This window comes from Prinia subflava, chromosome 7 (genome assembly GCF_021018805.1).
Source record: "Prinia subflava isolate CZ2003 ecotype Zambia chromosome 7, Cam_Psub_1.2, whole genome shotgun sequence".
NCBI lineage: Eukaryota > Metazoa > Chordata > Aves > Passeriformes > Cisticolidae > Prinia > Prinia subflava.
Window position 1 is genome coordinate 7,037,329 of NC_086253.1, and position 23,744 is coordinate 7,061,072.

Below are 23,744 nucleotides of genomic sequence, written 5' to 3' on the forward strand. Positions count from 1 at the left end.
TGAAGAGAATAGATTCCTTCATGCCTGAATTGCATGCTTGAACCACACAATGTGCCCAGAGATTCAACCAGCAAGAATAACACCATAAACGACAAAGTTTTTCACAGCACCAGGCATCTGAGACACTCAAAAAGCAAAGATTCACTCTACTAGCATCAACAACAGTCTGGTAATAATCTGCCTTTTAGTTTAACTGTATTTACTTGATGGCCTGTTCTCCTTCTGCCCAGTGCTGATAGTTAGCTACATGGCAGTCAGGGATTTTTATAAGTAAATATTCTTGTCAGATGCAAAGATATCAAGCACCTGGGGTGAAGAAAACTTCAACCCATACAAGTACACATGCATTTTGCCAGCAAAAAAGGAATCCTGAGAAGCTTGGATAATCCTTTTCAGTCATGAGAACAGTATTTCATTAAGAGAACTGGCTTTTTGCTATTTAAAATGAAGTAGTAAGGTTTAAAAGATCATTAAAGTAAAAAAGCATCACTTCAAAAAGGGACTAAACACTGACTTATCCACTTCCTCCCCTTACAACTCTCACTCAACCTTGCAAACCAGTCCTAACTTAAACAGCTGAATTCTGGCTGATCTGCACTTCTGAATTTGTTATGCAGTTGTGAGTTACTTGGCATTTCACAGTTATTTCACATTGTTTTGGTAGATCCTTACCAGATTAATATTGTATGTTTTACAGGTCAGATCATCCAAGCTCTGGTTCTGCAGCTTTTCTGTTATTAGTGTTACCATGGTAGTTGCTCCTTTTCCACTGCTCACAAAAGTGATGGAGGCTCTTCAGTCTCTTCTTTCAATACTCAGGAGCCATCTCTGGTTTGGTCTAGAATCTTGAGATTTATGCTTCCATCTTACTGCCAAAGTTTATTTCCAAATGCTGTCAGTGTATCATGTCTGGTTTCCTGTAAAATTGGATTAGAAAAAAGTCAGAAAAATTCTTGCTTATATCTTAATTAGCATTGCAATGACACAGTTCTGATTTGGACTATTCCTTCATGCAAATATCTCATTTTGTGACCAATGCTGATGGCCTGGCATTTCAGATTACACATCTCTACTCATGAAATAATACTCCTCCTTGAGGTTTCACTGATTAAAATTCCAGAAAGGAGATGAGACTCATTAATGGTGAAGATCAGAGTACTATTTGGCTGTTTCCTGCTACTGAACTGCTTCTACCTAAGAATTTAATGCAAGGCAGAGGGAAAGCTTTCCCTCATTTAAACTACTGAGGCCTAAGCCAGATCTATTAGAACAGCACATGACACAGGCACTTATCCACCATACTGTTCTGCACATGTAACACTACTTGGCATGTTAAAGCATTCTACTGTATTTTTTCATCACTAATCCCTTCTTAAAAATAAAAGTGAAGTAGTGGGTAACAAACACTATACCCACTACCCAAACCCTCAGCTGCTTTAAATATCTCATTGTGGTTTTTTTCAGCTTTTTCTTTAGAGGTTACATAATTGTTACCTGTCAGCAAACACCAGATCTGGTAACCAGGACAGATTCCCATACACATAAAAGTATCACAGACAACAGCTTTGATATCTTTATTCTGTGAGCAGTCATCTAAATCAAAAGCTAGGTTCATCAGCTACCTCTTTTTATCCTAAACATCCTCTGTATATTTTCTTTCTCTCTAGTGACCTGCATTAACAATGCTTGATGATTTAAGTTGGCCAAGCACATTCAGGGACCACTTATGGAATATAAAGTGGGAAGAGATCTTCACAGAGATATTTCCAAATTTAAACATGAGGCTTTGGGAAGGGAACATTGATCTACTAGGAGCATCAGTTTACTTACATTTTCTAGTTTTAACATCTACAGTTAAAAAAAGCAGGAAAATATTTTCAAGTAATGTTTCCATAAAAATATTGCCTCTTCTACACTGATCAGCTGTTTAGATAACCAGTAATAGCACGAAAAAATGCAACTTGAGTCAAGCTAAATCCATTTAGAACAAAGATATTAATAGCAGTAATGGTGATGTTAGACCTATCTTTTAAACCTGTTGCCTTTAAGTGCATCCTCCAATACAATTTTTATATGCTAACCATGCACTATTTGACAGCATTGTGGTACACACCAGCTACCCTTAGCCTGAGAGCTGTCCCATAAATGTAACTTCTGCCCAACTTTTGGCCTTGTTTCTTTATCCTTTTTTTTTTTTTTTTTTTTTTTGCTGTAAGATAGAATGCTTAGAAATGCTCTTCCACCACAAATAACGCTACCCAGATAGCTGGAAATTCAACTGGTCTGTTCTTACTTCATGTGTCCTACCTTCCAAGAAAGCACACAACTTTAAATATTCAATCTTGTTCTGAAATTACAACAGGTCAAATATTAAAAAAACCCCAAGTTCACACACTCCCTGGTAAAGGTGGCACACACTGTTCAACGTGAGCAGCCAAAGCTAAGTGTGGTTCATGAAACACTGAAGCCAAGTTTGAGGGCAAGCATGTGGACACAGCAGTACCTAGAGCAGCACAAACATCACCGTGTCTCTTTTAAACCTGGAGGAGTTTAAAGGAAATCTGGAATAGAAGCCACAAGAAAGGATGACTGGAGGTCAGATGTTGCTCCTTTACAGACTAAAAACATACTGAGGAGCTTCATAAGTGGTGGAAAGGCTTTCACATCTATATTAAGGATGAATGTTTCCACTAGTACGAGGCTACTACTAAGAACCAGCTGAAAAGTTCAGCACATTTCATTACTTCTATTTGGAAAGGCCATAGTAGAATTTGTGGGTTTTTACTTCCCTCAAGGAAAAAAATCAAAATCCAATAAAACTACCAAAGATGGGAGAAAAACTGATCTGTAATCAGTTAATTAGTTATGTTTTGCTTAGTACTGCAAATCTTCAAATGTTTCACTGCAATTTAAGTCAGCTTAATACAAGTCTCCTTAATAAAAAGGAGAGACTAGACATAATGACATTAGACTTTAGTTAATGAACCAATTGAATCAAAGGATAAAGGGAAAGCAAATGAAATCACAGAAGCATAGCACTTTCAGAATCATGCTGAATTGTAGTTTTCCACATTCATAAATTCTACCAGCTACTGAAAAGAATATTTGGGCACTGCAACCATTCAGGCTCTTTCTGACAGCATGGAACCCAATCAGTTCTCAAACATAGACAATGTGGAAAGCCCCCCCAAAAAGTTTCATTTTAGCAGCTCACACTTACAATAATTATTTTTCAAATGGAGACACGCTCCATTGACATTGGGTTATAGTTCAGCTCAGAAGCACACTCTCACCTTTCTTAAATGTGTTTGATCAGTATGTTGGTATTAACTTTTGTACTAGAAATCTGTTCTTACTGAGCAGTTCTTGTTGAGGATGACACAATGAATGTACAAAGGGGTCAAAATGTCACCCACACACTCCTGCCTCTGAAATGTCACCATCACACTCCCACCACTGAAAGCCATTCTAGGTTGCAGTTTGATGTACCTCAGCTGCCATCACAACTGCCAACACATTCTCTTCTCTGGCTATTTGTGGCCCACAGCAGTGTGCCAGCACAAGTGTTTCTGCTCATCACAGAGAACTAGATCAAGGAATTTTTATAGCTGGATGAAACCAAAACACTTCCTTTTGTTTCTGGGAAATGTTGTTTTCCAGCTGGATCAGCTCTCCAGCCTGGTTTGCCACGAACTGGACACAAACGCTTGTGTGGGCGCATTGTGGGATGCTGACACTGCTTGTCCAAGTACCTGTCCAGCTACAACGTCAGAAAAAATAAGAAATTCACCACACAAGAAAGCCAGTTGACATCAGCATTTCCTACACTGAGCCACACAGATTCTTCTTTAATTAGAAATTTGGCATCTCCTCCTAAAGCATGGTTTGCTCCTATCTTCCTTTCCCAATTTGTACTCCTTTGACTGGTCAAACTTACCAGCTCAAGTGGATCTGAAATCCAAACTCCCTGAAGCCTCAGCAGCTTAACTCAGCGACCAAACCCTTGGTTCACTCTGGTTGAGCTATGTATACTCTACAAGGAATTGTTTCCCTCAGCCTTGCTAATTAATATTGGCTGCCAGGAGACAAAAGATTCTTCAGAATGACTTCACTCAACTGTGGTCATTTTAAATTTTGTTATTATGTATTTATAAGCTTTTTGTCCTTCAGTACCTCCTAGAGGGAAGCGCCTCACTTAATTTTCCTATTTTTGAGGGTTTAGTTTATTTCAAGACTCTCTGCAATGGTATGTATTGAATGGATCTATAGAGAGACTAGAGTAAGCTGTTTACTTTATGTACTTTTTCCACCATGCTATTTTTCTAGAGCTGGTTAAAGGCAGCCAACTTTATTTTTCGGTCTCTCCTTATCATACTCCTTATGCTCAACAGGCTGAATCCCTCTCAAACTGCTCAGCACTTCATATTAATTGGATTTCCAGTAATATGAACCATTTGACCCTCCTTGTTAGGGGCAACAAAGATGCTGCTGAATTTGCACGTTTTTAGCCACCTCATGGCAGAGATCTTGGCACAATCCAGTCCTGCCCCAGTCTCCACAGAGCCTGGAAGCACAGCCCACAGGTAACACACCTCTGCTGTCACCAAGTCTCCACAGACAGCAGCAGAGCCAGGAGCTGCCAGTTCAAACAGGAACATCCTTCAAGCCTTGTGCTAGTAACAATAGGCCTTGGAGCTCCAAGTTGGATGGAGTCCTACAAGATTATGGCCATCTTTCCCTTAACACACCATCCTTTGTGGAGCCTGATGAGGTAGGATAGTGAGCAAGCTGAGACCTCCAAGATAAACACACACAACAAAACGTGTTAGTCTCTGTCCTGGGAGAGACTCAATCTTCCTACAATCTCCTTGAGCTGGGGCTGAGAGGTGAGAGGTGGGGAGGAAGAGAAGCGATTTTGTTGTTGTTGAAAGGTAGACTAATCAAAAGGAATAAATGGAATATAGAAATCAAACTCCAAATGCAAGCCAAAGCTAACATTCCTCAAAGCTGGAGAATGAGTTGTGATGGAGTCAGTATCACCATTGTCTCAGATTTAAAGTTCTTTTCTGTTCATTCTGATGGCTGAGAAAAGTAAAGATTCATTATTATATCTCTATAGTACTACTAAAGGAGAGAGGGATTATTTCTTTAAAAGTTTAGCTACAAGTAGTAATGACTTGTAAAATCTCTGCCAAAATTAACAGTGGAGATAGAACAGAAGTGCTCATGTCACAAATTCTGTATCTTCTCAGTGACATCACTAGTGTCTTTTTGGGGAAGACTACTAAAAATACAGATTATCCAACCTCCCAGTCAATTAGAGGATGTCAGAGGCTCATTCAGTTTGACAAGCTACTTTCAAGAGATGAAGAGTCCTGATGAAGAACACAAAGCCAACACACAAAAAAAATCTCTCCTTGGCTCTAAGAAAGTAAGGCAGCCAGACTCATTTCCAAACCCACTCCTCCTCCTCCTCCTCTGCATCCTGCAGGACAAAATGTTCCAGCAACAGCTCATCTCGATGGGAAAATTTACATTTGTTTGAAACACTTCTAACAAATTCTTCTCTGCTTCTGGAAGTTCCATCTTGGATAAAGAAGAAGCGATCACAAGATTTTTAGATGACTTCCCCATAACACAAATATAGGTGCTTCTTGGTGATCATTATTCCATTATTTTTTTGCCTATAGCATTAAAACTACCTCTGTGAGAACACAGAGGATAGTTTCACTTTATTTTCTACTCTTTGCTCCAAGTGCTACATGGAACCTTTATTACCAACAATCCCATACATGCACTTAGCTTGCTCCCAGCAGAAAAGGATTAACTGGAGTCAAAATTCCAATTCGGATAAGTAGGTCCTTTAAAATGATATCTCTGCTTCAGCAAGCCAAGAGAGCTAATCACTCCAGCAGTACTAACTCCAGATCTAGATGATTTCACTACTAGACTCTAGATGAAAGGTGATGTGATTTTTTTGCCTCCTGGCACTTTCTGCAACATCCAAGAAGCACTTCAAAATTGAAACATCACACCAAATGGATCAAGTTTTAACAGAGCATTGTCTGTCCCCATCCCACTTATCCTTAAGCAACACTAAATTGGAAGTCCAGCTTTTCCGAGACTGCTAAGCTAATACTTTATGCCATATGACAAAATGCTACAAAATGTCTAGTTTCCTGCAAAGCAAAAGTCCAACATCCAAAAGGGAAGAGAACATTCTATTTCTAAAAATACGCATTATTTACTACAGTGCTAAGAAGTTCACAGAGAGGCTAAGCATTCCTTACAACATAAGTCTATTATTAATAACTTTTAGCCCAGAAAAGTTGATAGCAGGCACTTAAAAGAGAATTATTTGGACTCTATCCTTTCCACCACTAATCTGCAGTGTGGCTATTCTGCCAACCTTCCAAAATTACACATTGAATAAAAAAGTCAGTTTTAACTAGAAAGTTTCCTACAGCTATAAAGTTATCAACCAACACTTTGGAGGATTGGTACTACAAGGGGACACTTCCATTTCCAACATAATATGCTTTAGGAGTCCTCTCAGTGCCACTAACTAGCAACCCTTTATTTTGTGTTCTTCACAAAGAGCTTTTTAGAAGTGCATTAGAGTAACAGTTTCCGACCAAAAGGGAAAACGAGAAGAGAGTTTATAATCCTCGTTTGTGTTCTGTAGAGACTGCGTCACAACCATGTGAAAAATGCTGTTTAAAATGTAGTTGATCTTTCTGAAGAGTTCAGATGTGACAAAGCAAAGCCTTAATACCACACCCTACATGTTCTAGAACTCTGAACAAAACCAAAGAAGCCAGTTTCAACACTTGCAATTTGGAGTTTCTCTAAAAGGACTGAAGACAGACTTCATGAGTTACAGAACCTCTTCACCTGCTCCATGCAGTGTTTTCATAAGCCCGTTTTTATTAAAAGGAAACTTCAATATTATGTGGTGTTCAAGCTTGGATTCAGGCTGACCCAACTCCAGCACAAAACTCCAAAAAGGGACAAGAAAAATAGGCTAGAATATATCCTGTACATCAACTTATGGCCACTAGAGACAAATTTCAGATATTCCACAGGTCTGGAAGCACAAGAAATATCAAGAGCTCAGAACTGTCTGCTGAAGAACATACATCATCTATTGTGCAAGGCAGGACTAAGAATCACCACTTTAAGGTTAAAAATCAGGGTCTGGGTTGTTAATACCTCCAGAGATAGATGAGAATAACTATTAGGTCCACCTACCTCAAATGCAGAAAATCACTACTGAGCCCAGAATTTCACTGTTTTGACCCTAAAGAATCATCACTAAGACCAACTGAGAAAAAAATAAACTGCTACTAAAATAAAGCTGCATCCTACACACTCACTTCTATTCCATCTCCAAGAGCTCCTATGAGAAGGAAGGGAAGCCTTAACCATTACATACAGACTTTGGATTCCACATGACTTAAAAGACAGGTGATATGGTGGAAAGAGGTTAAAGGTAATACTTCAGTGTTATCTTTGATGGCATGGTTTCTCATCCTTAGCTGTATTATTCACCCAGCTCGGCTGAGGAACACATACAAAACAAAGAGCTAAAATAATTTAATACATTTTGAATTAGAATCAAAATATTTTACATGATGAAGTGCTGTCTGTAATAAATAGATCCCCTTTTATTTTTCAAGTTACTGTCAGTGGTTTGGGTTTGGTTTTAAAGCAGGATACTCGAGGGTTGCCTTCCAGAAAGGAAAAAGAAGGGTGGAGATGTTAAACCTTTGTCACAGTTTATAAAGTACACTCCTCAAAGCAACAGAAGTGGTGAAGTAAGCTCAAGAGACTTTTTCCAGGTCATACCTAATTAAAGCAGGGGATATATCACTACAGAAAACTAGGGCTAAGAATTCAACTCAGCCAGAGGTTAAAGCATTTTTTATTGCCAACTCATATCAGCAAGAAGTCAGTCTCTCAGGTTTAAACCTGTGTTTCAGACCTGATGAAGACCAAATACTCGTATCACAGACAAGTCATCCTGCATCTTTTAAAGTATCTTTGCCAGACAGGACAACAGATGAGCTGTGCCTTGTGTCTGATGCTGTGCAAAGAGGCTGCTCCAAAATGCTTATGTTACTTGTGCTTTTTCCTAAAATAATCCACCACAATGACAGGCAAGGTTTTCATTAATTCTGCTGAAGAATATTTACACATACTCTGTTTGGAGCTCCATTTGAATGAGGCATCACCACCAGCCCATGACCACTCATCTCCCTGCAATGTGAGATTTGGCCTCTTTCTCCTCAGCCCTACTGCAGAAATCCCAAGGCTACGATGAGGTATTGAGGAACAGAAGTCTGATCTACTGAGGCTTGAACACATGAACACCATGCCCCTGGCTTTTGCTGTAATTATGAATTAAATGAGCTAACAGTCACTATTTCAAGACTACAGTACTCAAACCAAGAGCTATTGCCTGTTTAAGCAATTCAGAACAGGATCTAGTGGGCAATCACCACTTCTTTACTGTAACTTTCAGGGTATATTACTAAAAGCTCAAAGCTCAAGTCCTACACAAATTACTTTCACCTCCACACACTGCTTTTATAAATACACTCTTTAAAACCAGTGGAAGTATTTATTTCTGTCATAGACTAAGCCTCCAGTAAGGTACAAAATTCAGACTCACATAGTAATTTATACCGATAATAATTGTGTTTGGAGAAATCTACCAGACTTTCACTAAAGTAAGTGATCCACAGTGTAAAAGACTCATGAGATTGTTTTTTTTTTTATTATTCTAAGGCTTGAAGGATGAAAAAAAATAGATCAACTGGCCCTAGCACCAAGATATTTGCTTCACTCCACCGGTTAGAAAAACCACAGGGAAAAAAAATAAAAATAAGTAATCAGTATTACTTATACTTACTCAATAAATGAGTAGAATCACCTATATTCTCTTAGTGTTTGCCCTCTAAAACTGAGAAGTAAACCAGGCACATACGCATACTTTAAAAATCCCCAGGGCTGAAAAAAAAACAGCACTGACCCTTAACTTGTATAGCAGTGACAACAATGATTACCCCATGCACATCCTGCTTCCCTGTGACAGAATGGAATAATACCAGCACTGAAGTACTGTTCTATTACCAAAGCCTATGGGCTTGGAGCTGAGGGATTATACAAATCTCTTCCATACATCCTGCTCCCAAAACACACACAGCTAATAAACCTCCTCCTGTTTGCCTTCAGGTTCATTCTGAGGAGTTTCAGACATCTGGTTGGCTTGTTTAAAATAAAAAGCCCAACTAGTAGGTTTGTTTTTATGATCCCAAGTGTGAAACGCTCTTGCTGGAGGCCTCAGGCCAGGTGAAAAACACTTTTGTTAAGATGCTACTTCATGGCATTTCAGGGATCTAATGAGCTATATAATCTGCACACAGCAAAGTCTCCCTTCATTAGCTTGCATACATGCATATATGGAAATTAAAAATGAGGAACCTATGGCAGTCCAAATATTTTTCAGTAAATAGTACAGCTGGTGAACTGCAGATAGCACTAAATTTAGAACTCAGGTTCTGAGCAGTATTCTGTAAATAACCATATACCTCAATGCTTACAGCCACATGAAGCACGTTTCTCCAAGACTCACTGTACTTATTTTTCATACTATGAGTAATATTTCCTTCTCATGATAAAGTATTATGCCCAATTTAGCAGTTTAAGGAAAGTGTCTGTCTCAAAATTGGAATCTCCAGAAGATCACTGTGCAACTATACTGAACAAGCATTTGGATGTGTGCACCCTTATTTTAGCAGTCCACAAGTACACTGTTTACCTATTTTCATATAAAACCCTAAAGTATAAAGAAAGCAAATTACAGGAAGAGTTTACACAACAGTAAAATTCTATGCAGGCTTGCATAAAGCAGTTAAAGCTCGCTGCTACATTATCTGTGTGGAAAGAGCATGGAAATGCATTGAACAGATATGAAATATGGTGTGCAGCTGACAACCAAGTTCCACCTCATGGCCCAAACTCATTCTCTATCATGGCTCACCATCCACAATTTGTCACTGCAGAAAACCAAGTTCATGTGCCAAGAGATACCACCTCAAGAGGTGCTACACAGAGATCCCAGGTTCTACAACACCCATCTAGTTACCAGACCAATTAGAATCCAGAAAATAAAACTCAAGTACCAGACAGCTTTCAAATAGCAAAAATTTTAGTCTAAATAAAGAGGTCTTGGTATGATGTTACAAATAGCAAAACTGAGCGGTACTTTGAAGGATTTCTTGTAATTGCCCTTTACTTTGCTAAACTATGGTTCCTATCAACTTAATAGTTGGTTTCCAACTTCTGTTTTGCACATACCACAACCTTTTGAATGGTGAAGTCTCTGAAGGGATCTGTACTACCTGTGAGCTCTCAGTCCACAAATGACCCAACTATGAGCAGACCACAAATTAAAGCCCATTAAAATACAATGAATATTTCAATGGAATGAAATACAAAGACAAAGGCAGTGCACATCAATACTGTGTGTGCTTTCAGCATTCAATTCAGACGTTACTTCAACTGTCACTGGGGACATCCCTCTTGCCAGACCTATTAAAGGTACTTCAATAAAAATCAGTTCAGTTGAGCTATGCAGCTCTTACTAGTTCACTAGACTATTTGAAAAGCCAGATAAATACTTTGTCTCCATGCAGTCAGCCTTGAGCAGCACACTGAACAGCTGGATTCAGGAAACACTGCCTTAGAGGTCAAGACACAAACTAAGGGGTACACATTGCAGAGGGTATTTTGAAAAAGCATTTGCAACAATTACATCAACTAATGAAATTTTATGAGACAATGTTACACCATGTCAGAGAAGGAAAAAAGTGAACTATTTTAGCTACATTAGTATGATTGTTTTCTCTTCAAATACTGGAAGATTATCTTTGCTTGATGGAAAAGCTCAGTATTTTCTGTGTACTTCCTCAACACTACCTGATGTAGTGAATAAATGACTCATTAGTTCTACAAGCAAATTTCATGGAAAGATTTACTTGTCAGAGGGGATTCATAGAAGTCTCTAGAACTCCAAATTACAGTTTACTCACAGAGGATGGGCTATGAACCCTTAATGCAAACCCATGTCCCTGGTACAGGAAGCAAACACGTAACAGGTACCATTAGTACACAAATACTATAGACCACAGTTCAGTGAGTATAAACCAAAATAACTTTTATTTGAGCACAAAAACACCAGGAGAAAAAAAAGTGTTGAGGAAGGCCTTACTTTTAATCTTCTCTGATTGGGACAGAAATTTAGCAGCTTTGAATGGCAGGAGATAAGTCACTTGGCATGTCCAGCACACATCTGCAGACAGAAACTGTCCACAGGAGGACAGGACCGAGAGTGTTTGGAAGGGGAAAATGGGACCTCCCTTGGGCAGTTACCTTTACAGAGGACAGCACCCTGACAAGATCAATTTTGGTAACCACACTGAAGCACAAAGTAGTAAACATTTATCTGATAAAGTCAACAGTAAGAGATGCGGTCTTTCAAATGATCTTTCAATGCTGACAAAAAGTGTTCTCCATCTAAGCTTCCGTTAAAAAGAGCCTCTGAAATTACATCTGGGTTCCTGGCACCTTCATGCAAAGGTTAAGCATGCTGTAATCTACATAAAACAGTAATATCTCTTCTGCTGAAGATCTGAAACAAATGACTGAGTTAGGGGAAGTCACTGGCTGAGCACCTGGACTCAAGAAGTACTGAAGTGATAAACAAGCTCCTGACAGCTGCAGCCTTTTCTGCAGGTGCAGCAGGCATTTACTTCATTGCAGTTCGGCTCAGTTCAACAGCTAGTTCAGAACTCAGAAATAGGTTTGGTATTGTTTGATCAGCTTGTACTCCAGTGAGAAAAGGACAAAGGGAAGGTCCCCCCAAACTAGTTCCAAAGTTTAAGACTGTATATTTAACAGGACTATAAAGTTTAATCTCAAGGATACATGGCATTTTGCAGTCAGCTATGTTAGTAAAATTGGAGTATCACACTTTACACAGAAAAACCTGCCACAACCATGAACACACCTTGAAAGAGCTTTTCTGAACATAGCTCCCCATTAATGGTCTGTAATATTTACAAACAACTATTAACCTAAAGTACACTCAGCACAGATTTCACCATCCACGTTGTCTTTAACTTCCCCTACACCAGGTGATGCTGCCTTACTGTTCTGGTAACATTTTGTGGGTTCAGAGTGGTCACTGAGGGAATTCTATCTAACAAACATTCAATATCTTTAGGAAAGGACCTTCAGACTTTCCTAACCTTTGCTCAATTTAAAATTGCAGCATGGTTTCAAAGCATACCTGGCCACCTCCTTAGAGCATCCAGTGGAAAGAATGGTTGGAAGATTAATTATGCCAACTTGTAGGCAGGCACAATAAAACTTTCAACTACACTCAAATACATCTGTGTGATGAGAATAAACTGCTACACATGCAGGGACTGTAAATAAGGCAATGATAGGAATCTAAGGGAATTACTGAAAGCAGAGATGTAAAGAAAGTTTAGAGGAAGAGGTGCTGGAGAAAAAACAACAAATAGTACTTACAGAACTGTGTCAAACAACCTCAACAGCGACAGGGCTCAGAGAAATCCATCTCTATGCAGCACAAGATTCATTATGGGCATCAAGTTCAACAGGGGAGATAATATGAAAACTAAGATTTCAAACAGAGAAAATTGCACCTATAGAGATGTCAAAAAATACTTAAAAATACAAATCCAATAAAAATACTCTAAAGAAAAGCTGTTCCAAGTAGTAGAGCCTTTGATATATGGCTTGCAATGAAAGAGCAATTTCACCTAAAGAATGGAGAGCTTCAAAGAACTCTAACTACAGATGACTTCAGTCACTCTGTAACACCTGGAATTATTTGCAAGGTCCTAGATTTAGGCTGTTATGTGATATATTTAAATATAGACAGAAACAGGACACGGTTGGGACTTCTTTAAAACAAAAGAATAAAAAAGGGTTTGGACATCAGTTTGAGGTTAGGCCTCTCTACATTCTATGTGTGCATTAAGAAAAAGGTCAAAATTCATTCAGCCAGTCTCCAATCCCTCCATATTTAAGTAGAATCTCTGGGAAAAGTGGGAACCTTTTGTGAGCACTAGAGGTGTGCAGCACCCACCTGCTTCACTGGGACATCAGTGTAACAGGGTTTAGCGACAGGGAGGAACCTGGGAGCTCACACACCTGAATTTTACAGACTTGTGCTGCTGGGAGGTAAGCAAGCAGTCCTTGGGGAACAATCACAGCCAGAGAGCAGTTGCTAGTGGTGTGTGGGAGAACACACAGAGCAGGAACCCAGCCCAGTTCCATTTCTGTACTTCCCGTGATCTGCTGCTGGCAGAGGAGGCTTGTTATATGTAGGAGAACAGCAGGAAGGGCTGCAAGACAGCCTTAAAATCCTGCATAACTTTGACAAGCTGGAAAACTGTTCTGCAAGTAATAGGACACAAGTGAGTTCTGAAAGGCACTCAGGCAGGATTAAATGAACAAACAGGAAGGCAAGTTCTTCAGAAGAAAGCTGTGAGCTAGGTGGGATCAACAGGCTGACCTTGAAATCAATGTTAAGCTGGTGTAAGAAAGTCCAGTTTATGGGGATGCATAAACAGGAATATCAGCTCCAGGGCACACAAAGCCATTTTTCCACTCCACACAGCACAGAAGGTCTCAGCTGCAGTACAGAGTTGGGTTTTGAGCACCACACTTAAAGCCCAATTTGAACAAACTTGAGAGAACAACAGGAATGATCAGAGCTGAAAAAAAACATGACCTCTCAGGGAGAGCTGAACATACAAGTTTTATTTAGGACAAGAGTATCACAAGGGTGGAGGGCAAGACACAAGGAAACAGGAACATTACATTTATTTTTTAAAGTTTACTAACTTACAGGGGAAGGAATAGCTGTCCCTTATGTCCAGGGAACTAGGCAGTAAGTTTGACCTGCAGTAGTAAGATGTCTGGTTTCATATTCAGAACAAGTTTTAATACTGAGGACAGCAAAGCACTGGACTAAGTAAAAAGAAGAGCTGCTCAGGCTTCTGTTATGAATCACATTAGATTTGCAATACCAGTATGGGACAAGAGACTCACAACTGGCCCACAGCCCTATTTTTTTTTAATGACAAACTCAGTTTCAAGCCCCTGTAATGTTTTTGCTTATCCTCCTACAATGCTTTTTGAGTTTCAATGAACTAGAAGTTACTTTCTGATTTTTCAAATTAAAATTTCAGGATTTGCATATAAACAGGTTATTTTATTATTACAAAAAAAAAAAAAAGTCACAGCTGCCCCGTTCTTTCTTCACACAGAAATAAATCCCCTCCTGTGGCAGCATGCAAGTTTCAGCAATATTGCAGTATCCTGCTGCATCCTTCTTGTGACCAAGACAAGCCAGAAGCCTATTACTTCAGAAAGACAGGCGTGCTCTGCCTTCCAACAAGCCAGCAGGGTGATGTAATGGCTTTCACTGATGTGGTGTCAAGGCACTGTCACACAAACGTGTGCCTGCACCTTTTACACCCACTGCCTCAGGCTGGGTTAGGACTTCCTGAGGATGGAAAATGCTGCAGGCAGCAGCCAAATACTCCAAAACAAAAATTAAGATATGCAGCATTTTACAGACGGGGTGTTGAAGCAAAGAGCATTAGTTACAGCCAGAGTTCACATTTAAACTGCAAAATCCAAAGTCACTAAAGCACAGAGGAATTAACTCTTAGGAGCTCAAACATAAATCAGCCACCTAAAAAGCATAAAACAAGAAAAAGTACTATCCTTTTTCATCCTTTGGAGTTGTTTGGTACTACATATATCCAGGTACTTTCCTGCTTTATTAAATTACATTCTTCTGATTGGTGAAGCATGAAAACAGAAGAGCAGCAGCAGTCCACCTTACCCTCCCTGCAGTTCAGCAATTTCTTATCCAAATATTGAACCAGAAAGGTCTGGTCAGGATGGGGTGCTAATGGAAGAAAAGGATGAAATCAGAGGCACATATGCAGCCAAGCTTAGGGGGACTACTATGCACCCTGAGAAGGGAACAGGGCAAGTACCAGGCTGGCACTGGAACATGCTGGGTCATGTTCCAGTGCCACCACAATCTTCAAACCAGTGACAACCCTGATGTCTCAGCCTCTGGCAGCCTCTTACAACAGGCAGCACCACTTCAGTTTAGCCTTCAAGTTACTCACACTTCTCAAATTCATCAAGGTTCAACTCTGTTGTTTCATTTCATCATTTTTAAGAAATGAAAATATGAAGTGCTGGGTACTTGTTCCTTTCCCCCTTCCCCCTACAAGAAACACATGCTGTACTTCAGTCAATTCATGTAAGTAGTTCTTGAATGCTGTTTTCCTTACCCTTCTCTCCTCTCATTTAATAAATACTGCATCAAATTACACTCTGAAGCAGGGCAGTAGTCTTGAGGCATGCTCACACACCACTACCCTCCATTCCAACAAACAGCAAGGAATTATTTGCCACTACTATCACACTGGGCTAACTGGGCAAAGAGGTTTCTTTTTTAAAACTAGGATTGTAATTTAACTGTCAGTTCATCAAAATCACTGTACAAATATACAAATAGGTCTCAGGTATGTAAACAGAGACCGGCACTTAAAAAAAATCAATAAATCACACCCTCAAACAGTCCACAGATCAGAAGTTTCCTACCTTATGAAAACATAACCTGATACAAAATCCACCTGCAACCTCAATAGCCATTTACATATTGACTAAGAAATGCTGAGTTGCAGAACCCCAGATCCAGACCCATCATTCTGCTTAAACTATGTTTCCACAATTCAGTTTCATAACCTACAGCACACCTGAGGCTCCAAACCTTAACCTCTTCCATATTCTGCATTCTGGACAGTGGAAGATGCTAATGCCACAGGGTTTGACAGACCCAAATGACACACAGCTTTTGTCACTTACCCCCTTCCTTAAATACGATAAACTCTCACCCCTCTAAAACCAAAGGAGGTCAGATCAAGAGAAACTTTGAAGAAAGACAGAAGTGCATTTCTCATTGGGAAAGCAGGGGAATTAAAAGAAAAAAACCTTTAAAAAAAGGCATTTTCATTCTAAACAAACTTTTGAGGGTAGAATAAAGAAAAATATCATACAGTATCTAGTAGTAACTGTACGAGATGAATACTTTACCAAGACAAAATCTAAAGCCACAATTAAGAAGGTGAAACATAACATGTGCACAGCACTGAAGGAATGATTTAGAGCCACTGACATCGACACAAGCTGTGCAGAGCAAAAATTAAACACGCTGCAATAATAATCTGAACTGCCCAATTAGGTTAAAAAATACATTTACCCTACGAATTAAAAAACCTCCCAAACCCCTCGAAGGCATTAATGCTGTTCACAGTGTTATTTGAGATGCAAATTAGGGACTTAAAGTTAATAAAACACCAACAGAAGTTTCTATTATTCCTACTAATGGTTGAAGTGGAGGTGACAGTAGAAGAAAAGCCACAGTCCTGTTATATGAGGTCTTATTAGGACAGTACACGTTTACCCTTCATTTTTAATACCATCACTTTAATGTAGCGTGGGCAAGTTAAAAATGTGATCCATAACCCAAGAAAACTGGAGTGAATTAACAAATAAACAGCCAGTTGGTTGTCAAGGCTGAATGAAGGGAGTCTTAAGGAGAAACAGGTATGCCTTTAAAAAAATGCAATTCAGATCCTGTCTTCCAGCATCATAGATCTCAGTCTAAAGCACAAAAGTAAAAGTTTAGACAGTGGTGCTGCAGTTATTTCTTCAACTATTTCCTGTACCAGCTGGGTGTTCCAATTCTGAAGCTCAGCAAATGCACAAACAGCCTCCTTGCAGCTCAAATACTCTCCCCACAATGACGTGTAGGTCTTGGTACACAGAGTGAATTTTGCAAATGACACTTCTAATGAAAGCTCCAGGCAAAACACAGTTTGGTTTCACACCCTTGGCTCTATCTGCACAGACAGACCCACACATGCTGAAGAGCAGTTGCCATCACTGTTGTCCCAAGCTCTGGGGCTGATACATCCCTGACAATTCTCCCCAGTGCTTTCCTACAGTTTAACCCTCACAGAAACTTCAAACAATGCTGTCATACCAGGTTCAGAGCAATGATGTGAACATCAGGTGATCAGAACCCCTGATCTTACTGCTAACACCCAACCTGCAAAACGTGGCAGCTGCACCTTGCCACAATACACTCAAGTTCAAACACACAAAGCCAATTATATTAGTTTTGTTTTTATAACTCAGTAAATATCCTAATTGAAACATTTCATATAACCTTAGAGCATAGTATTCAACTGCTTGCTTAAAAAAACAGTGCTGTCAGTAAACTGAGAGCCATAACCCAGATAATGTATTTAGTAACAATCCTGCCTACTTCCTCCCCTCAACCTAAAAATTAGCAGAAACATGGCCTTCAGAAGTTATTTACACCCACTGCAAAGCATTAGCAGTTGGCTGAGCAGCTTCTTGCCAGCTTGCTAATGATATTATTCCCCAAAACAACAACAAAAAAAAGCCAAAACAGCATCAAATGTAAAAAGGGCTATGTTAAGAGTTGACAGCTACCTTGATTTCAAGTTTCTCTATATTTAACAGTACCAAAATATCCAGATGGATCATCACAAAAAAACTGCAGAACAGCCTAGAAAGGAGTTAAAAATATGCCACACCCCCTCCTTTTTTTTACAGGCCTCCTCTTGAGTGAGAAGAAAACCCTTAAAGAAACCATTTTCTGAAAATATGACTGTCTCAATTTCCCTAACAGAGTGTTTACAGTTAAGAGAAACCAATTAAGTGAAGGTGTTTTTTTTTTTTTTAAGACTCATCACTGGATTGGAGTACTTTAGTGCCAAGATCTCATTAAAGACACAAACTTCATAACAACCAAAAAAAGCACATTGTCCACATAAAGGGCTCCTTCATAGGTGTACAGACAGAAGAAAGAGATTAAAACTTACCTACCAAGAAAATACCAGACACTGCACTGACTTCAAGTACCTGTATTTCTTCCCTAGAATTGAACAGGGCTTCCCTGTGCTGATTAACCCTTCCTTCAGGAGTGCTCATAAAGCCCTCCACAGGTTTTTGTGAGGAGTTTCACCCCTCCCAGTAAGGTTATGTTACTCACAACGTCTAAAGTAAAAGTTGCAGATAATTCCTCAGTGGGCAAGAATCTCTTGCATTTTGAAAAAGAGTACCTGCAAGTTTCTTCTTACACGACCACCAGATCTCAAGAACGCAGTAATCATAGAAGTCCAAGAAGTTTATTTCACAAAAATAAAAATTACAGTTCAAAGCAAGCAAAATTTTGCTTGCTAAAAAGAAAGCACAGAACTTGTGAGCTTGCAGGGAAGAGAGAAGCTCCCTGTAGCCAAAAAAACAAAATTTCTGTTTATATTATAGCCATCAAATACACAAAAAGAAAGGTAAATCATAACAAATACTAATATTGTCCACAAAAGGCTTAGGGAGAGTTCTCAAGGAGACTAGTTTTTAGGACAACTCGAAGTAGAACCACAGAGGACAAAGTTTTAGAACAAAAATCAAAGCCAGCATCAAAAAAGTGGAGGAGCAAGGAAAGAATTGTGTTTGGAAAGTTTTAAGTACACCATGATTCTAAAGGGAATAATCTATCAAACCACAGGAGGTGACTAGAACTGCCATCATCACTGCTAACACAAAGGAATGTAGATTGGGGGGAGGCAACAGAGGAAGGGGGAGAAAGCACAGAGAAGGGAAAAGAAGGAACTAAAAAAAGGGAGCCACAGTAATGGCTACCAGACTCTCAAGGAATTCCTAAAGGAAAGAATAAATCCTTCAAGGTTTTGTTTTAAATAAAGCAATCCATGCAATAAATTGCAGTCTTCTCAGTACAGTCAGGCTTTCAGTTTATCTACCCACTACATTTTCATAAATATAGTTTTACACCTCTACTAAACTTCCAAAGCTTAACACAATGGCTGCAAACATAAATATTTCTTCTTTCATCCTCCTCATTCTTCTGAATCATAGTACCCTGCAGAAAAACAGCTTTTGAAAGGAAGTAGGGAAGCTTAACCATCCTGAATTTAAAATATCCCTTTACAATTATTTAACTTTAACTCCCTAGTTAAAGAGACAGTGACTGTGGGTTACGCACTGGCAGGTAAAGGCCGCTAGAGGACTGCCAGATTACCACAGGAACATCCCAAAAGTGTATCATATCATCAGGGGGCTGATCTTGCAGACCACTATTTTGAGTTTGTGTCTAATAGGCAGCATTTACTTCTACATAATGAAGAGCAGCATCTTGCTACCGATGCAAAAAACCAGGGCTCATTAAAAACAGCAGACATGTTCATATGAACACTATTTCAAGGAAATTCAAAATGAGTGAGTAGTGAACCCATTTTCTAGTTCAGAGTTCCACCAGCTCATGTAGAGCTACTTAAAATGAATGTTTTAGTCTCCTGCCTCTGAGCACAATTCTTCCAGGCATTTTTGGAAGCTCAATAACCGTAAGGATACAAGCTCTTTGGGCTTGAACAAGTACACTGCATCTCCAATAAAACCAGATCAAGTAACATGCTTCATCAGGAAAGTTTTTGCTATTCAGCAAACATTGTGCTCCACATTTCATAAGCCAAACTAGAAGCAAGCAGACCATTCACAATTAAAACACACCCAGAAACATTTCAGCTTGCTACAAGAGACACAAACTTACTGGTTCTTGCCAAAAATGGCAAAATTTCTCTGAAAAAATATTTGCTATCAGTCAGGCAAATGAAAGGGAGGCAATGCAACAGTAATGGCTCTAATAACTGTTCTCAGGAGCTGTTTTTAATGTAGGCACAGAGAACCAGAAAATGGATTTGACCAGCTGGCTCAACTCATCCCCAGGCAGAGGACTTGGCACTCATGGTGAAAGCCAGGGACAGACTCACCCAGTCCCTCTCAACCCTGCAACCCCAAAGCTGAGGTGCTGCCCCAAAGCTTCTGAATGCAGGGATGGGAATGTCCCTCCCTAAAGGGTAAAAGGTCTGAACCTTTCCATCCCAAACCCAGGAGTTCAGACCCCTGAACACCAATCCTGAGAAGCCTCCACAGCGGGTGGCTGCTCTAGCTCACAGCACCTAAAGCGACCTCCTGAAATAGCACCCAGAATTTCAACCACACATTTCTAGCCAGCCTTCCAGCAGGCCAGAAGACATTAAATAAGCCAAATAACCAGAACAAAGCCATGTTATTGCCCTTAGAAAAGCTGGGATAACACAAAGAGCCCATTCACTTGCCCACTGAGTCCAACTGGTCCTTACACTTCGGGGCCATAAAAACTAGAAATCAACTTTCCTATTGCTGAGGGGAGGGGAAGGAAGAAAATAACCACCCTTGCCACCCAGGAATCATTATGGAAGGCAGCTATTATGGAAGAACAGGCACCTCCAGAGAGGTAACCCTATTCTTGAGCCAGACAGGGGGGAATCGCCTCAAAATCGCCGGGGTACGTGCCTGCAGACATGTGTTTGCAGGGCAGCGGCACAAAGGAATGTCCGAGCCCCGCCGCGGCCGGGCACCTTCCCTTCCCCGCACACCGGGCCAGGCCAGGCCCCTGGGAGACACGGCAGCGCCGCCGGCCCGGATCCCGCCCCAGCAGCGCCCATTAACGCCAATAACTTCATTTTTGGCTTTAGGGGGTTTGTGCCTCCCGGCGGGGCGGCCGCCACCAGCTCCCAGCGGGCGCACGGCGGCAGCCCCGGCGGTGCGGGGGGAGCGCGGCCCGGGCCGAGCACGGACAATAACAACAAAATGCACTATATCCACACCGCTTTACCTATCTGCCGAGGTAACCGGAGGGATGAGCAGCATGCAGCCCTGCGGCAGCAGGAGGTGCCGCTGCAGGGAAGCGCAGCCTCGGGGTGACACCCCCGCCCCGCAGGGTCCCCGGGGCCGCGCTCGCTGCCCCGCCCGCCCGGAGCTGCGCGGTGCGCACGGCCTCCCGGGCTCCGCGAAGGGGTCCGAGGATGGCCGGGCCGCTTCCCCGCTGCCCTGCACTGCCTGCGGGCCGACAGCGGGGCTGCTGCCTGTCCGGCTGCTGCCTGCAGGGCTGTTATTACCTGTCCGGCTGTTGCCTACACGGCTGTTACCTGTTACCCGCCAGACTGTTACCCGCCGGCCGCGCTCGTTGCTCTCCCACCCCGTGCCCCCCCACGGCGGCCGCCGGTACCTGAGCGGCCGTGCCGCCTCCCCCGCGCGTATGGACCGGGCTGCTCAATGGCAACCGAACAAAACACCGCCGGCCACGCCCCCTCCACCGCCCGCCCGCGCCCATTGGCCGCGCTGCCCGCCCGCCGAACCTTGACCCGCTCTGCCATTGGCCCGCGGCTCCGTCCGGCCCCGCCCACATAGGGGCGGGGGGCGGGTGCTGTGCCGGTCGCGGCAGGGACGCGCAGCTGTGGTGCCGGGTGGGGTGGGGAGCGCGCGTTGGACTACAGCCCCCAGGAGGCCTTGCGGTGACGCGCCGCTGTCATTGGCTGGACAGCGCGCGAGCGGAGGGGCGAGGGGCGCGCGGCGGTGATGACGTCACCGCATGCCCGGATGGAGCCGCAAGGGGGATGCGCACCCTCCTCCTCCTTTTCCTTTTCCTCATCTTCCTTCTGGGCTTCTTCTTCCTCCCCTTCCTCTTCCGATTTCTGTTCCTCCTCCTTCTGGCCATTGACACCCTTCCTGCCTATGCTCATTTTGCTTCTGGCCCAGTTGTGGATTCTGGTGCCTGGGAAATTGTAGCTTATCTGCTTCCACGATCCTTGTCCGTATCCTTGGCAGGGATTTGGCTCCATCCTTGTAAGCAGATTTTGTTCGCAGAATTCCCCATTGAGAAAAAGTTGTCCCTGAAGCACTTCATTGCTAAATCGTATACAAACACAGATATATTTATATATATATATATATATTTTTTTTTTTTTTAATAAGAATGAAGCCATGATAATGTGTTTGCCCTTCACAAGCGGGCCGAGGCGCGGCGGGACCCCGAGGCTGCCCTCAGAGCCCCCCGGCCCGCGCCGGTCCCGCTGCTGCCGTTCCCCTCCCCGGAGCCGGCGCTTCCCGGCGCTGTGTCCGTGTGCTTACACTGCCCTCTGCTTGCCCGCTCCCTGCTTCCACCACACCCGCCGGGAATCCCTCCTCGCCCCCAAAATGCAGGGCACAAAGCAGAAAGCCGCCCCACCTCGGCTGCTCGCCCCACACGAACCGTTCCTGTGGGAGTTTCTCAGAGGCGGCCGTGAGTCAGCCGGAGCGAGGAAGTGGGATGTGTTTGGACAACAATTACACCGTGCACTTGTCAGGGCAGAGGCTGCTTTATGTGGGTGCATAATCCTTAACGTCATGAAAAACCAAACCCTGATTTACTGCTGCCCACAGGCCTAACATGACTGCGGTGCAGGTATTTCTTATTTCTTATTCACGGTAACTGTTATCAAGCTCTTGTCCCTGTCACAACCATCTGTTGTTTCAGCCTTCTGCAACCTCTTCTGTCTTTGCTTCTACATGGGGTTGTATTTCACTCACCTTTCCTTCGACCTAAGAGTTTTTCAGCTGAATTTACCCTATTTCCCTGTGAGATTTTGCTGAATTACAGGACAATGCTGCAAGAGATACCCTAGTTAACGTCACAATGCAGAGTCCAAACCAAAATTGTATTCCTGGGAAATGCTTACTTTGGCTAGCTTACTTTCAAATTTGAACCTTAAGAGGCCAATAAATTAAACTCAGTTTTATTTTAAACAGCCTTACCAGGTTTTACTGCTGGTCTTCATCACTGTCCTCCTATTTGCACTCTGTACAACCTCAGAGTACTTTTCTCACATAGTTTTCCAAGATTCCTTCCCCTGATTATACAATGAATATTTAAATCAGTGTTCTAGTTCTCTGTAAGATCAACACATACCTCTCTTCAGAAAGATCTTGCAAGCGATTACAGGTACACAGAAGAAAGTACACAGCTTTCTCCCATTGCTCAGTCCTGGCTCTCGAAATGCTTTGTGATTGTGCTCATTTTGCTCCTGGCCTCATTGTGGATTCTGGTGCCTGGGAAATTGTAGTTCATCTGCTTCCATGATCCTGTCCTTATCCTTGGCAGGCATTTGGCTCCATCCTGTAATCAGTTTTTGTTCACAGAATTCCCCATTGAAAACAAGTTATCCCTGAAGCATTTAGTTGCTAAATCCTTATCCAAATTTAGAATTAACTTTTTTTTTTAAATGAAGTCATGATATAATTTGTCTTTCATAACCATTACAAGTTTTCCACTGGAGTAGAGCAGCTCAGGTGTGAGACTTTGATGTAAAACTGGTTTTCCTTTACCTATGACTTTAACCATTTCCATAGTTTGCAAACGTTTGTGTTTCCAAGATACTTTCCTCCAGACTCCTGTCCTATTTCTGTATCAAGCAAGGTAAAACCAGAGGGAACTTTGTGTATCTGAAACTGAGGTTTCTTGATTTCAACTGTTCAGTCACAGCCGTGGCTGCAGCGTTGGGGGAGACACGTGAAAGGGGCACAGCTGCACGTCCCCAGCAGCCAGTGCTGCTGGTCTCAGCTTCCACAGGCTGGGTGTTTCCATCTAGGGCAAAACTTTGCAGGAATTAAACTATCTTGTGCATTAGATAAATCCCTGAACTTCTTTC

General features: G+C 41.8%; 1 protein-coding gene across 1 annotated transcript in view; it reads right to left on the reverse strand.

The window, feature by feature from the left end:
- Window positions 1-21,366, reverse strand: part of FAM53A (family with sequence similarity 53 member A) — a 69,298-nt gene extending 47,932 nt beyond the window's left edge. Inside the window, exons 1-2 of the mRNA XM_063401458.1 lie at window positions 21,287-21,366; window positions 673-917 (exon numbers count right to left, since the gene is read on the reverse strand). Of these exons, the coding sequence (XP_063257528.1) occupies window positions 673-750 (78 nt within the window). The 5' untranslated portion in view covers window positions 751-917; window positions 21,287-21,366. The remainder of the gene's footprint in view (window positions 1-672; window positions 918-21,286) is intronic.
- Window positions 21,367-23,744: the final 2,378 nt, after the last annotated feature.